General features: G+C 41.6%; 1 protein-coding gene across 4 annotated transcripts in view; it reads left to right on the top strand.

Moving 5' to 3' along the window:
• The window catches only part of PLXNB2 (plexin B2), a 248929-nt gene that overhangs the window by 162253 nt on the left and 73412 nt on the right, over nucleotides 1–13264 (top strand). For all 4 annotated transcript variants that reach the window (XM_042815708.1, XM_042815709.1, XM_042815710.1 and 1 more), the window contains one exon: nucleotides 10820–11930. In XM_042815708.1, the coding sequence (XP_042671642.1) occupies nucleotides 10820–11930 (1111 nt within the window). The remainder of the gene's footprint in view (nucleotides 1–10819; nucleotides 11931–13264) is intronic.

The following is a 13264-nucleotide window of genomic DNA, read 5'->3' as shown; positions in this document are numbered from 1 at the left end:
GCCTGTGGCAGCCAACAACCAAAATGAGTAAGTGCACTCAAATGCGATTTGGATGTGCACAGCCTGTTCTACACTTGTAAACATTGGGTGTTTAACCCTTCATACTGCATGTGCTATTTATTTTAGCGCAATCAATTTCCTGCAAGCCTTCTGTCATGTGAATTCTCTTTCAGACGTCTCACTACATTAAAGGCTTCACCCAATATTTACCACGCATCTTTTCTTGCTACATCTCAATTCTCTGAGTGGTTCCTACCCTGTCTGCTCCCCTAGCTGGAGTGAGTACTCAGTGTGTAAAATCAGACGATGCCATGAAGTTAAGTGTTTCTTGCTGCATTTTTCTTTCCTCTGTTTGAAAAAGCACAAGGAGCAAAGCAGAAAATGTAGTCGAGAAACAAGACTTGTTCCCAGGTAAAGATTGGAAAGAGACAAAAAGTCAGTGAGGCAGTGGGGATGTCTGAGCTCCCCAGTGGGATCTGAAAATCATCTGAGGTTCTTGTTCTTTTTTTCCCCTCTTCTTTTTCTTCTGCCTCTGCTTTGTCATTAGAGACGTTCCACACAAGTATTCAGGCAGTAGTAGCAGCAACTGTAGGGGAGGAAAACTTGGATGCTGTGCCTGGGAAGAAAACGGTGGGGGGAAAAGGAGCTGTAAGATGATGTGTAGGGGAAGAGAAAGAAAAGAGCTTTTTTAAAAGCATTATGAGCATTAATTTTAAGGGCAAAGAAAAAAATCTTCAATCTCTGGGCAATCAAAACGAATAAACACTGCTATGGATGTACAAATGGTCCAAATGAAGGTTGAAAGAATTTAAAGACAGAGAAACCAGACAAAAGGCAGTGAATTATCTCCAGCAGCAGAAGCCAGGAAATTCTCCATCCCTCAGCTATGTGTTTCTTGGCTCCTAACATTCAATAAACTTTCCATTTCAAGAATTTTCCCCATCTTCTTCTGCTTGTCTCTCTTTGTGGCTTTCATTGTCAGCCTTAAGCACAATAGATGTTGTTGTGCTCCATTCAGTGTGGTTTGCAGATTCCAGTTCTCACAGAGCTTCTATCCTACCTGTCAAAATAGCACAGAGAAACCGGCCAGAAAGTGCTGCCTTAAAATGAAGAGTGTGGAGACCTGGTAAACCCAAATGGGAAAACAAACTACAAGAAAGAGAAGGCTGTGGAAGTACAGTGAGATTGGATCATGCAGCGAACACTGTGCAGCGAGAGAAGGAGTTAGGAGGAAGGGATTTGATCATGTAGGGCTTAATGAGTGACTCGCTATATTTGTGTTGCATGAATTTGGCACTGCTTTTTTACTTTCATACCGAGGCTTTCACTATGAAGCTTTTCATACTGAAGCTTATGCATGATCATCCTATTAAGTCCCATAACATAATGTAATGGGAAGAAAAAAAATGCAGCTCTGGCTTAACAAGGCAGGATGGGATTCACTGCTTACTGCTCCTGTTGTGAGCGGAGCAGGGCGAGGCGGATTGCCTGTGTGTAATTTGGCCTCATTTGTGCAAGTGGTAGGAAAACATAGCACATGCTGGAAACGTCATCCTTTCGATTTGATTTTTGTGTGTGTTCATGACTAATGGTTAATTATGAGGGAGAGCTGGTTCTGGCAAGGAAGGAGCAGAATAGTTTGTGTTTGTTTCCACATGGTTATGTTCAGATTCCCCCGCACTGGAAAAAAACTCGCCTCCCTTCTTGTTTCTTCCAGGGGAAGTCCGAAAGCAGTACTTGAAGATGACCTTAGCACTGCAAACAAGCAATTCCTTGTTGTGGCAGGGAGCTGGTGACACAGAGTCCTTTTACTATCGGCATAAATGCATTTTTTTCCTTCAGCCATAGTACCCCTAGTGCAGTGAAAGGCAGTGAATTAAAGCTGTCCTAGCTCCCTGGTGTTCCTTCCCATGCTCTAAGTTCTCTAACATTTTCTATTGGTTCTTTGGATAGAAGAAAGTAAGAAGCCTTTCTGTGTTGGGGTATAAAATAGCACAGTGCTAGCAGTGGTGCTGGTGCAGATCCCATCTTGTGTCCTATCACTGTGCCTGCCCCTCTCAGCCATGACACCAGGATACCACGGCCCTCTCAGCTCAGCTGATGCAGGGATTTACACCAAATAGGCTTGCCTCTTTCCACCAGTGAGGAGTGTATGGGTGCCTGTTTGTATTTTCAGGAGTGTCTGAATGGGCTCTGGGGTTATGTGCTGACTGCAGACTGATTGTAGATGTGCTTTGGTCCATAAAGAGGTTCTGGGCCTTACCGGGCATAGTGTTTGCCGCAAAGATTGAAGAAAATAAGATAAAAATCTGAAGTTTTGTTAGTGGGAGATGTTGTGGTTTAAAACAAAACACACAGAAACCAACCAGGAAGCAGGTCAAAGGGGGGATGCTGTGGGTTCAGATTCCTGCCGAGTCAGCTGCTGGCTATTAACCACGTCACTCAGCTCCTTTTCTTGCAGATCAACTGCATCTTTGTAAAACTGAGAAAGCGAGGCCTCATTAAAATGGGTGCTTCATTTCTACAGAGAAAACACAAAAAAGATGGAGGGATGAATATAGAAGCCAGACTGAAAAGGAGATGTGGTCCAAGAAGGCCAGTTTTTGCAGCAGTGTGGAGCCAGCTCTTGCAGCATTCTTTTTTTCCTTGCATGCTCCAGTCCGTGGGACTGGAACTGTGTATATGCAGCCATCTGATGTGAGGTGATAATGTGTGCATTTTTCCTTATAATGAGAATTACAATAATAAAAATCAGGATTTAAAGAGACCTTTCTGGCATAAGCTAGCTACCTGTAGCTCGGAGAGTGTCATACTCAGCAATTGCTGGTAGCTTATGCTAGGGATGAAGGTCTTTCTGCAATAGCTTTTCTCGGTGAATGTATTTTAATTTATTGGCACTGTGAACTCTTGAAGATATTTTCACTTAGTGATTTTTTTTTATTATTCCAAACAGCAGTAAAAAAAAAAAAGAAAACTACAAAAAAAGCTAACTTGGACTATGGCAGTATCCATGATAGAAGATTTTCTAAATCCAACTGCTGTCAAGTCTGGCTGTAATAAACCACGGAAATTATTAGAGTTCAGCTTTGCATAGCACAGCTCTGCTTCTAAGAGTTCAAATAAAACTGCAAATTGCATCTGTTTTTTTGGGTGGCTTTTTTTTGTTTTTGTTTTTTTTTTGTTTTGATTACCTGCTGATGTTGCAGAGACAGCACATTATTGGAAATTCTTGAGCTGGATTGCAAAATATATAAGTATGCATTTTCTCCATCTCATTAGCTGTTCTTAATGCTCTTCTGAGTGACTCCTAGTTGAAAAATTAAGACTCACATTCTTTCTGCTCCCTCTTGCTCTGAATCTGGGTCTGGCTCAGCATATTAAACACTTTGGAGCTCAGGTATATGTGGATGAAAGGTTTCAATTTGGACTACCAATAGTGTTATTAATTTAGCTTGAACCTAATGACATAATTATTAATGCAGGCTCTGAATTTGCTGTTTGTCTTATTTAAACCTATGATTCAATCCTTGGTGCCAATTTTTCCACAAGTCTATGAGAGTCCGTGGTGGGTTGATGGCAGGAACCCTGTGGATACTGAACCACTTGTGGAAAGCTGTTGCATTCCCAGCTGTTAATTAACGCTTCAGTTGCAGTGCCTTGGGAAACCTTTTCCATGCAGGGACAGGTAAACTTTTTGGAAGCAAGGGGCTGTCTAGGTTGCTGGCCCATTTTGTGCATGGCAGTGCTGTTTTCTGTGGTTACCAGTGATTAAGTTAGAGCTGGGTAAGGTGCCCTGTTTAATTTCTGTGTTCTCCACGTGGAGACTGTGAGACACAAAGCGGGTGGCAGGTTTGATGGGTTGTAGTGACATGGCTGGAGGTACAGTCTCCCAAAGTCATCTGATGTTGTGACAAGCTTGGTGGGAATTACCTTGTAGGTAAATGTCAAGTAAAATCCTTAGCATTCAGCGAGGGCAGGTTTCTGTATGTCACGCTGCTCCATCCTGTCTGTCTCTTTCCCCTTGAGATCCCACTGTCCATGTTATGGAATGCCTCACAACATACCCTCAGGTTCTTGGTCTTGATCAGGGAGTGAGTTATCTGAGCTCTTCCTTCAGGACAGGCTGCTGATATCCCCGATCTTCTGAAGGATAAAAGTCTTCAGGGTGATAAGAGGATTTTTTTTCCTGTGCCCCTTTCTCAGATGCACTGTCCTCTGCATGCTCTCATGTCCTTTCAGCTACCACTAGGTTATTCTGAAGCTTCAGGCCCGAGCAATAAATTCACCCCTCTATGGGTCCCAGAATTCATCTCATTCCTGCCCAGGTTAAACCATGGTACAGGAAACAGCGCTTTTTCTGTAACCTGAGTTTATGGTCCCATCTGTCTTCCATTTGTTTTACACAGCAAAACACCTGCAGAATGCACAGTGGCTGGGGGTATAACATTCATTGTTTCCTTTGCGACTCTGTAACTTACAAAAGGCCTTTTAAAAGACCCATATCAAGATGATTATTATATATACTAAAAATAAACCTTATACTATTTTTTTTTTTTAAAGAGAGTTTTCCTTGTGTAGTAATATATTTCACTTCCATGTAAGGAGTAAAATCTATATTACAAGTACTTGCCCATTTTTTGCCACATTTCCAGGTTCATTACATAGAACGGTTTGTCCCTTCTGAGGATATGTTAGCAAATCTTGTTTTGAGAAGAAGTGAAAGAGAAGGAAAATAGCAGTGTAGGTTATCACAACTTTAAATGAAACAGATGTTGGATGTCAGGTTTTCATCCTTTGCAAAGGAATTTCCCACTGGTCACCAACCCATGGGTCCCATCTGCTGGCAGCAGATCAACAGAAGTAAAGGATGGTCTCCCATCACAGGGATGGCTCTTCTCATTCTACAAAAACAGTCTTGGACCTATGCCATAGTCTACAAAAGAAGTTATTCCCTCTCCAAAGCCTTTCCAGCATGTTGCCTTCCTCTTAGGAAGTAAGTGCACTTGAATTCTGCAGTGTTTTTCCAGGTGATTCCTTTTCTGAACCAGTGAAGTATCTCTTTGATTGTATCTAGGAAGTAGTAATAAAAGTTGTGGCTGTGGAGGAGGATGCTCACATTTACAAGCCTTTCTCATAAAATCATAAACTTTGAAATCCTAACAGAAAATCTGTTCATCCCTTATCCGCACATTCTGCAATTTCTGTTTTGAATTTTTTTAGCTTAATCATGAAAGGTGAATTATTTTTGGCTTGTGGAAAACCCATCTGAAGCTAAACACAAGTTAATCAAATGAGAGAGAGGAGAAATTCATTTTAATTCCTCATTTCCCAAAATCTCTAAGTCATTTGAGTACGTCCTTTGGATTTGTATCTTTTTTGTTTTGCAGTTTGGGGATTTTTTTACTCTCCGATGGAGGGAGGGTTCTCCATGGGGACCACAGCTCTCTGCATCACATACTCTGAAAGCCCATCAGATTGATTTTGCACATATCCATTGGCAGAAGCATTTGTCTCAAGACCCAACATTACAAGTCAGGAAACTTCATGTAGACTAGATGAAGTACCGGTCAGTTCAGTACAGTATGGTTAGAAAGGCACAACTCTGCAAAAAAAAAACCACCACAGAAGCTGAACTGGGAAAATTATTCATCCATTGGACTTTTTTGTCTGTAGTTTTGGGACACTTGTTTAGCTGATAGTTATTCAGATTAAAGCAAAGCAAAATTCTTTTGCTTCAATAGAAATGTTTGTACGAAATGAAGTAACAAAGCTAAAATTCTACTGAAGGCAGAAAGAAAGGTAACTGAGGGTGGCTGAAGAGCTGAAGGTTCAGGTGTGCAAGTCCAGGTAAGGAGGAAAACAGCTGTCCCTTGTGTGTCTGTGTGCTGTTAGTGCTGATCCTGTGGGTATTTATGGGAGTTGTGGGAAGTCAATCTGAAGCTCACTTTGCACTTCTGCAGTATGATGCTCATTACTTTCTGCATGCCTTTTGAGGAATTGACTGTTTCTTAAGGTTATCAGTCTTGCTTGAGTAGAAAGACATGAAGTTACGTTTAATTAAATTGCAATCGATCTAGCTAGAAATGGGACAGTGCCGGTAGCTGTGTCGTTCCTATGCACTGTCACTATATTGCAGTTTTGTGTGTGAAGCCTTCTCCTGGTTGCTCTATGTTTCCTGCACACAACACGCAGTCTTGTATTCACCATAAGCAGTATGACTGGTTGTTTTCAGGGGGCTTCTTCTAAAGTGCTCAGTTGCTGACATACAATCATGGAATCATAGAATGGCTTGAGTTGAAAGGGACCACAATGATCATCGAGTTTCAACCCTCCCTGCTGTGTGCAGGGTTGCCAACCACTAAACCAGGCTGCCCAGAGCCACGTCCAGCCTGGCCTTTAATCACCTTTTCCCTCTCACTAAATAATGCTGACACCTGTGGAGCCCCCAGCTGGCTGCACCAGGGCTGTGTGTTACCCACACATTCTTTTTAATTAACATGGACTTTTTTATAATACAGTTGTTGTTTTTATTATTTTTCGGGACTATCATTTCCACAGAAATCATTCTCTGTCAGGTACGTGAGCTAGAAGGGGAGCATGTATTTTGAGATTCGAGAAGGGTGGGGAAGGCAATGATGAAAAAAGGAGGAATCCGAAGAGGAAAAGTGAGTTTGCAATTCAAGTAGTCCTGATGGGGCAGTGGAAAATATTACCTTGATGGTATCACAGGGGAGCAAGATGGGATGATGATATCATCATTGGGGAGCAAGAAGCAGGATGGAGGCAGGACTTGGAGAGTGACAACAGAGATGTGATCGGCTGCACTGCCAGGCTTCTTTTATCCTACATCTGCCAAGTGCTTAAAAGTAAGTGCTTGGTCAGAGGGTGTATACCATGTCTCAAGGGATTGGAACCAGATGATCTCGGTACCTTCGAACCCAAGACATACCATTGCTTAACAACACTGAGATCAGAGCATGACTTTGAGTAAACCATATATGCCCATGTATAATTAAAGTTATGTAAATAATCCATTGAAAATATATTTGCCTGGCTGGATGGCTCAGATTCAATGCTCCAGCATTACTCATTTCATCTCAGATTTTCTTGACTTGTTTGTTTAAAACAGCTTTTCACAGCAGGAAGCTGGTCCTCGATGCATTTCCACAGCACCTCGCTCAGTGGGGCAGCTTTGTTAATAGCAGCCCTGGATGTCCTGCTCAGCAGATGGCCGTGACAGGGCCCCTCCTGCTGCCCTTCCCATAGTCAAAGTTCAGGTCAGGTGGAAGGAAGCTGTGGTTGCACTGCAACTGGTTTGAATTGGTTAGCTTTTTTCTTCCCAAAGTTCGGTCTTTTGGAAGCGGGTAGGGATTTAGGTCAGGATCTTTTCCATACCTTATTTAATTTTTGTTTATTCTTCCCTTGATGAAGGGGGGGGGGACCAAAGCCAATATAGACAGTGAAGAACTGCTACTGTTATTTTGGTGCCTTAAAGGATTTGTTTGCCCAGTTTTGCAAACGACAGTTTCCTCTAATATGTCAAATGGGATTTAAATGTCTTCAACCTATGTGCATATCCTAATGAAGATCAAACCGTCATTAATTTCTTGGTGACTCTCACACCATAGTCCAGAATGAAATTGGAATGATCTACTAGCTGCTGTCTGGAGTCAGATTAGAAAGAGACTGCCATTGTCATTCATATTTTACATCTGAAGTAAACAAGGCAGAAAATAGTAGGAAGTGTTACCCATTTTTGTATAGATGGGTTACTCCTGTAAGTATCTTTTTCTTTTCTTTTCTCTTTTTTTCTGTTTTCCTTTTTCTTTTCTTTCAATCCTGGCTCTGGGAGGAACCAGCATGACTCTTTTTCCCAGGGGATGAAGGCATGTGCATTGCCAGTGCAGCCTCTGTGCCATGAGCTGAGTGCCCTGAGTGGACAAAACATGGCATGGATGACTGCTGTTAAGCAATCCATTTCTAATGGCTGCATTACAATTCAGTACCTGTAGTACAATTAGAAATAAAGAGATGCATTCTGCATTTTCGTTATATTTTTTTTAATCCACTGAAATAAAAGGAATGGGGGTGAACCAAGCCCTGAGCTTAAGGTACAATGAATTACTACCCGTTCATTTGAGGCATATTTTCTAAGGAGAGCTATTTAAGGCTTTTTGATTATGATCAGAGATGACAATAATTACTTTGTGGGAAAAGCACGAACGAATGAATTTGGTTTTTTTTTCTGCACTTGATCATTGCACAATAGATGGTGGAATGATAAATTCGTTGTGAAACAACATTGCAGCAGTGTGTCAAGCTGTTTTTCTTTATCATTATTATTTCATTGCAGATAAATGTCAGGGACAATATTTGAAATTAGATGACATGCATGATGACATACCATTGAGCCGTGGAGATGTGACCAGGGACCAAAGCTTGTTTGCAAAATTGGGGTCCTTGGGAGCAGAAAGAAATAGGAGTTTCTTACAAATAATATCAGAATTCATTCTGAGTTTCTTAGACAAGGTCTAAGGTTATTGCAGAGAAGCCTAACACCTCATTACCTTGCAAGGCATGTGCTGAAGTCCATGTGTCTCAAGAATGGGGTATAATTCTTAGGTTTTTCCAGGTTACTGTCACGTGAGGTCAGTCTATCACTAGAAGTTGGACTTGTGCTGTTGGTAATGTGCTGGCTCTTTTTTGACCCCATTTTGCTGCCAACTGGTCTGGTTTGTTATGAGGACTCTAGCAATGTAAGTTTGAAGTTAGACCTTTTGTCAGTTCTTGTTTTTTTTCAAAGTTAGAATCACTACTTTTAGAGTGGTTCACCATTACACACGTTTTCTTCATGGAGGAGCAAAATGTGGTCAGCACAGGAAGGCAGAATGGCAGGTGATGAGGGCTGGTGTTGGGACCCAACAGGTGGCTCTTTCTCACAACCAGGGCTCTTCCCTCCCTGCTCCAGCTGTTGCAACCCCATTGATTGATGATTAACTTTAGTTATCCAGTATAAATGGTAATTCAGGCAATTCTCCTTCCCATCCCCCTAAAAGTCTGTCAGTGCTGCTAAAACAGCATTTATAACTGGCACAGAAGACTCCTTCATTGTTGTGCTCCTTTTATTATTTTTCTTTTTTTTTTTTCCCTTTGGTATTTTCTGCTGTTTTCCTTCTCCTAGCAGGCTTTCCCATTAGGTTACTTTGTTGAATGTATCTCTTGTCTTTTGTGGGTTTCATTTCTTCAGTTCTATTCACAGTTCCAGATACTTTCAGATTTATCCCCAGACTCCCTGTAAGTTTACAGAATCTCTCCTCATCAGACTATGAAGTCCCATGACTTAATTTGAAAATTAAAAAAACTGTGGATCATACTTGTTTTTTTTTTTCAGTATTTCCTCCAAACACAATTTATTTTTCCCCCAAAACATTTCTGCCCAAGCCTTCTGTTTTATGCTCCCAGAGTGAAAAACTTAACAAAACACTGAAAATCATTCAGTTGTTAGGAAGCCAGTTTGGATTTGCCTCCTTATTTAGGTCCCGCAGTTAAAATTAGGCCAGGCTACAAGCCTCAGAAGGTGTTTGCTTAATTCCACACAGCCAGGCAATCTGCTTTAGAAGCAGAAATGGTTTGAGGGCTGAACAATGCAACACATAAAAGCATCTTTAGCACGTAAAACTCTCAATGATTAAATGATGTTTTAAAGGCAGATTTAAAATCGTCCACTTGCAGTGCTCAAGTGAATTGAAGTGTCAGACTTTAATGCATAGCAGCAATATCATAGGCAGCGTTGCATAGGAAGCAGCTTTACAGCAGCCGAGGATTCTCTAAGAGTAAAAGCCAGATACAGACTTCCCTGTAGTCAACAGAAGGATGTTTTCCTTTATCAGGAAAGGCCTGCAACACCAAATGTCCCCAGTGTTACTGGAATACAGTGTCCAGGTCTGGAGCCCCCAGTACAAGAAAGACAGGGAGGGGGAGTACAAGAAAGACAGTTGGAGGGGGTCCAGAGGAGGGCCACGAAGATGATCAGGGGGCTGGAGCACCTCCCCTATGAAGACAGGCTGAGGGAGTTGGGCTTGTTCAGCCTTTTGCAGCCTTTCAGTACCTAAAGGGAGCCTACAAGGAGGGGAATCAACTCTTTGAAAGGGTTGATAACTGCAGGACAAGGGGAAATGGTTTTAAGTTGAGGGAGGGAAGATTTAGGTCGGATGTCAGGGGGAAATTCTTTACAGAGAGAGTGGTGAGGTGCTGGAACAGGCTGCCCATAGAGGTTGTGGATGCCCCATCCCTGGAAGTGTTCAAGGCTAGATTGGATGGGGCCCTGGGCAGCCTGGTTTAGCATTAAATGGGGAGGTTGATGGCCCTGCGTGTGGCAGGGGGTTGGAGATTCATGATCCTTGAGGTCCCTTCCAACCTGGGACATTGTGTGATTCTCTCCCTCTGCCTGAAATGCCAGACTCATCCAGCTTGTTTTTCAAATCTCCCTAATTAACAATTCACACAGTATGAAACTGGAGAAGCACTACCACTTCTTGCCATGTTTCAAATTCTCCATTGACCTCATTGTGCTTTAGCACGGGATTATCTATTTGGTTATATGATCAACACTTGGACACGTGACCTTGTTCCATCCTTCCCCAACATATTAAATTGCTAGGCAATTAACAAGATTTGACGCTTTATGTAATCTTTGTAATGTCTGCACAGGCATAATGGTGAGTATATTTGTGTCCGAAATCATTAAAAAAAACTTCACGTTGCTGAATTTCTTGTCAGTTTTATTTTTAATTTTCACGGTTTTCTTTTCCCTTTTTAGGTATTACGTAGAGATGGCTTCATGGATCTGGACGCTAAGCATTGTGAGCTGCTTTTGCATCACCTTTTCCAGAAGTGAGGAACTGAAATTTTTTCAGAGCGCCACAGAGCTAAATCATCTAACAGTGGATAATGACACTGGCATAATCTATTTGGGAGTGGTAAATGCTCTGTATCAGCTTACAGAAAATCTGGTGGTACGGATACATGTGGAAACGGGGCCAAGAAAGGACAACAAAAAATGCACACCTCCCATTGAAGAAAATCAATGTAAAGAGGCAGTACTGACTGACAATTACAACAAATTATTGTTGCTGAACAAGGAAAATAAAACAATTGTGGTGTGTGGAAGCCTTTTTAAAGGGATTTGTGCCACCAGAGATCTAGAAAACATTACCAAAGTTACGCATTATGTGGAAACCAGTGGAGAGAAGTCCTTTGTAGCAAGCAATGATGAGAATGTGTCGACGGTGGGGCTGATCACTTCCTTGGACAATGATCAGGTGCTGTTTGTTGGGAAAGGGAACGGGCCAAATGATAATGGGATAATAATCAGCACTCGGCAGCTCCACGAGAAGGACGGGAAAGACATTTTTGAAATGTATTCGGACTCGGCGGCTGTAAAGTCAGCCTATCATTCTTCAAGCACACAGCAATTTGTGACAGTCTTTGAGGATAAAAATTACGTTTATTTCATTTTTAACCAGCAAGAGAAGCAGCCTGTCAATAACCGCACACTAATTGCACGTCTTTGCAAAGATGATGCCCATTATTATTCCTACTTTGAAATGGACTTGGGTTGCAAAGATGAGGATGGTTCCTACGATCACTGTCATTCTGCTTACGTCACCACCCCAGGAGAAGAGCTGGCCAAGAGCATGGCTCAGCAAAGACAAACTACAGATTCTGCCTCGGATGACAAAGTGCTCGTTGCACTCTTCAGCAAAGTAAACAAAGATAATGGCTCCTTAAAATCTGCCATGTGTGTGTTTTCGTTGAGGCACATCAATGAAAAAATGGAGAAAAACCGGGATGATTGCTACACAAATAAGAATACCAGCATGTTTTACAAACTCTTTGCAGTAGAAAACCCATGTGGACCACATGGACAGGTAATGTCAGTTATCAATATTAGAATCCGTGATAGGAATAGTGGAAAATATACAACTGCATGCATTTTATGTAGCTTTGAGATAAAATATAGTGAGATTAGATGCTGGAGAACTTTATATTCACTCAGTGGATTCACTACAAAATTGAATGTGGTTGGGAATGTTGTGAAACAGATCAAGCAAGAAGCAACAAGATATTTATAATTTACCGTATTTTGAAACAGCGTTGATGTCTTCTAAAAGATGAATATTATCTGGTTTCATGAATGCATTTCTTTTAAGGAGTTCTTTCTAGTGTGGAAATTACTGAGTCAGAAACAGTGATTTGTTATGCCCATGTTCAGCTTCCAGATGATTACTGCAGACAATTCTGTTCACAGCCAACGTATCTGTAATGTTTTTAAGTGGTATTACTGATCTCAAAGGTGATACCTGGAGTTCAGTGTTGTTTCTCACTGGGATTTGAATTTTCAGATAATTTGAAATATGCATGTTTCTTGTATTCAGGTGGCTTTCATATATTTCTCTAGCTCAAAATAGATCCTCAGCATGAGGGTGACCTTGCATGTCTTTTCGTGGCTTTTCATTGCCTTGGATACTGGAGGACATTGACATCCTTCAAGATACTGATTCTCAATTTATGGCTCTGGCTTTATGATGCAGTTTTCAGCTTCTCTGTTAGACGTTTGCTTTTGTCCATGCCTCTCAACCTATTCTCACCCTCACTTGTGCATGCCATTTGTTACTGCAGCCAACTGTAAACTGGGATGAGAGACTGAATCACCTTAAAAATAAGACAGCAAACTTAAAGAAAGATGTCTTAATTCCCCAACGCAAATAAGTTACACACTTGCATAAGCAGTTGCTTGAGCACAGCTTGAAAACTGGTGTGCTGCAGCCCAGGGGTAGGAGTGATCACCTGAAGGGATGAGGCATGGAAATACCAGCTCATTACTGGTGTTGACCCAGAATCCTTCATCTCATGAGATCACAGCCATGTAGTAGATCTCTAACACTGAATAGAAGCCGAAACGCTTTTTGCTTCCAAACCCCAGTTTTTCTCACTGCAGTACCCTGCATCTGAAGTGAGCACCAGATTACACAAATTATGATTATGAGAATTGGCCTGGGCTTCCAGCAAAAGAGAGATGTGGATTTCCAATCAGAGAGCAGAGTAGCAGGAAAGACAAGGTGTGGATTAACTTTTTTTCTGCAGTTTCAAATTAAAGCATATTGAAAGTGTTGAATGTTCACAAGGCAATTGCCAGTGGGCTGCTTTTCTATGGAGTGCAGCAAATTGAAAACCAAAACAGCTTAAAAAACAGTCCTCAAAA

Source organism: Centrocercus urophasianus, unplaced genomic scaffold, assembly GCF_019232065.1.
Source record: "Centrocercus urophasianus isolate 14NV4802_14NV808 unplaced genomic scaffold, USGS_Curo_1.0 seq_15, whole genome shotgun sequence".
NCBI lineage: Eukaryota > Metazoa > Chordata > Aves > Galliformes > Phasianidae > Centrocercus > Centrocercus urophasianus.
The sequence above is the reverse complement of the archived record's forward strand: the minus strand, read 5'-3'. Positions and strand labels throughout refer to the sequence as shown.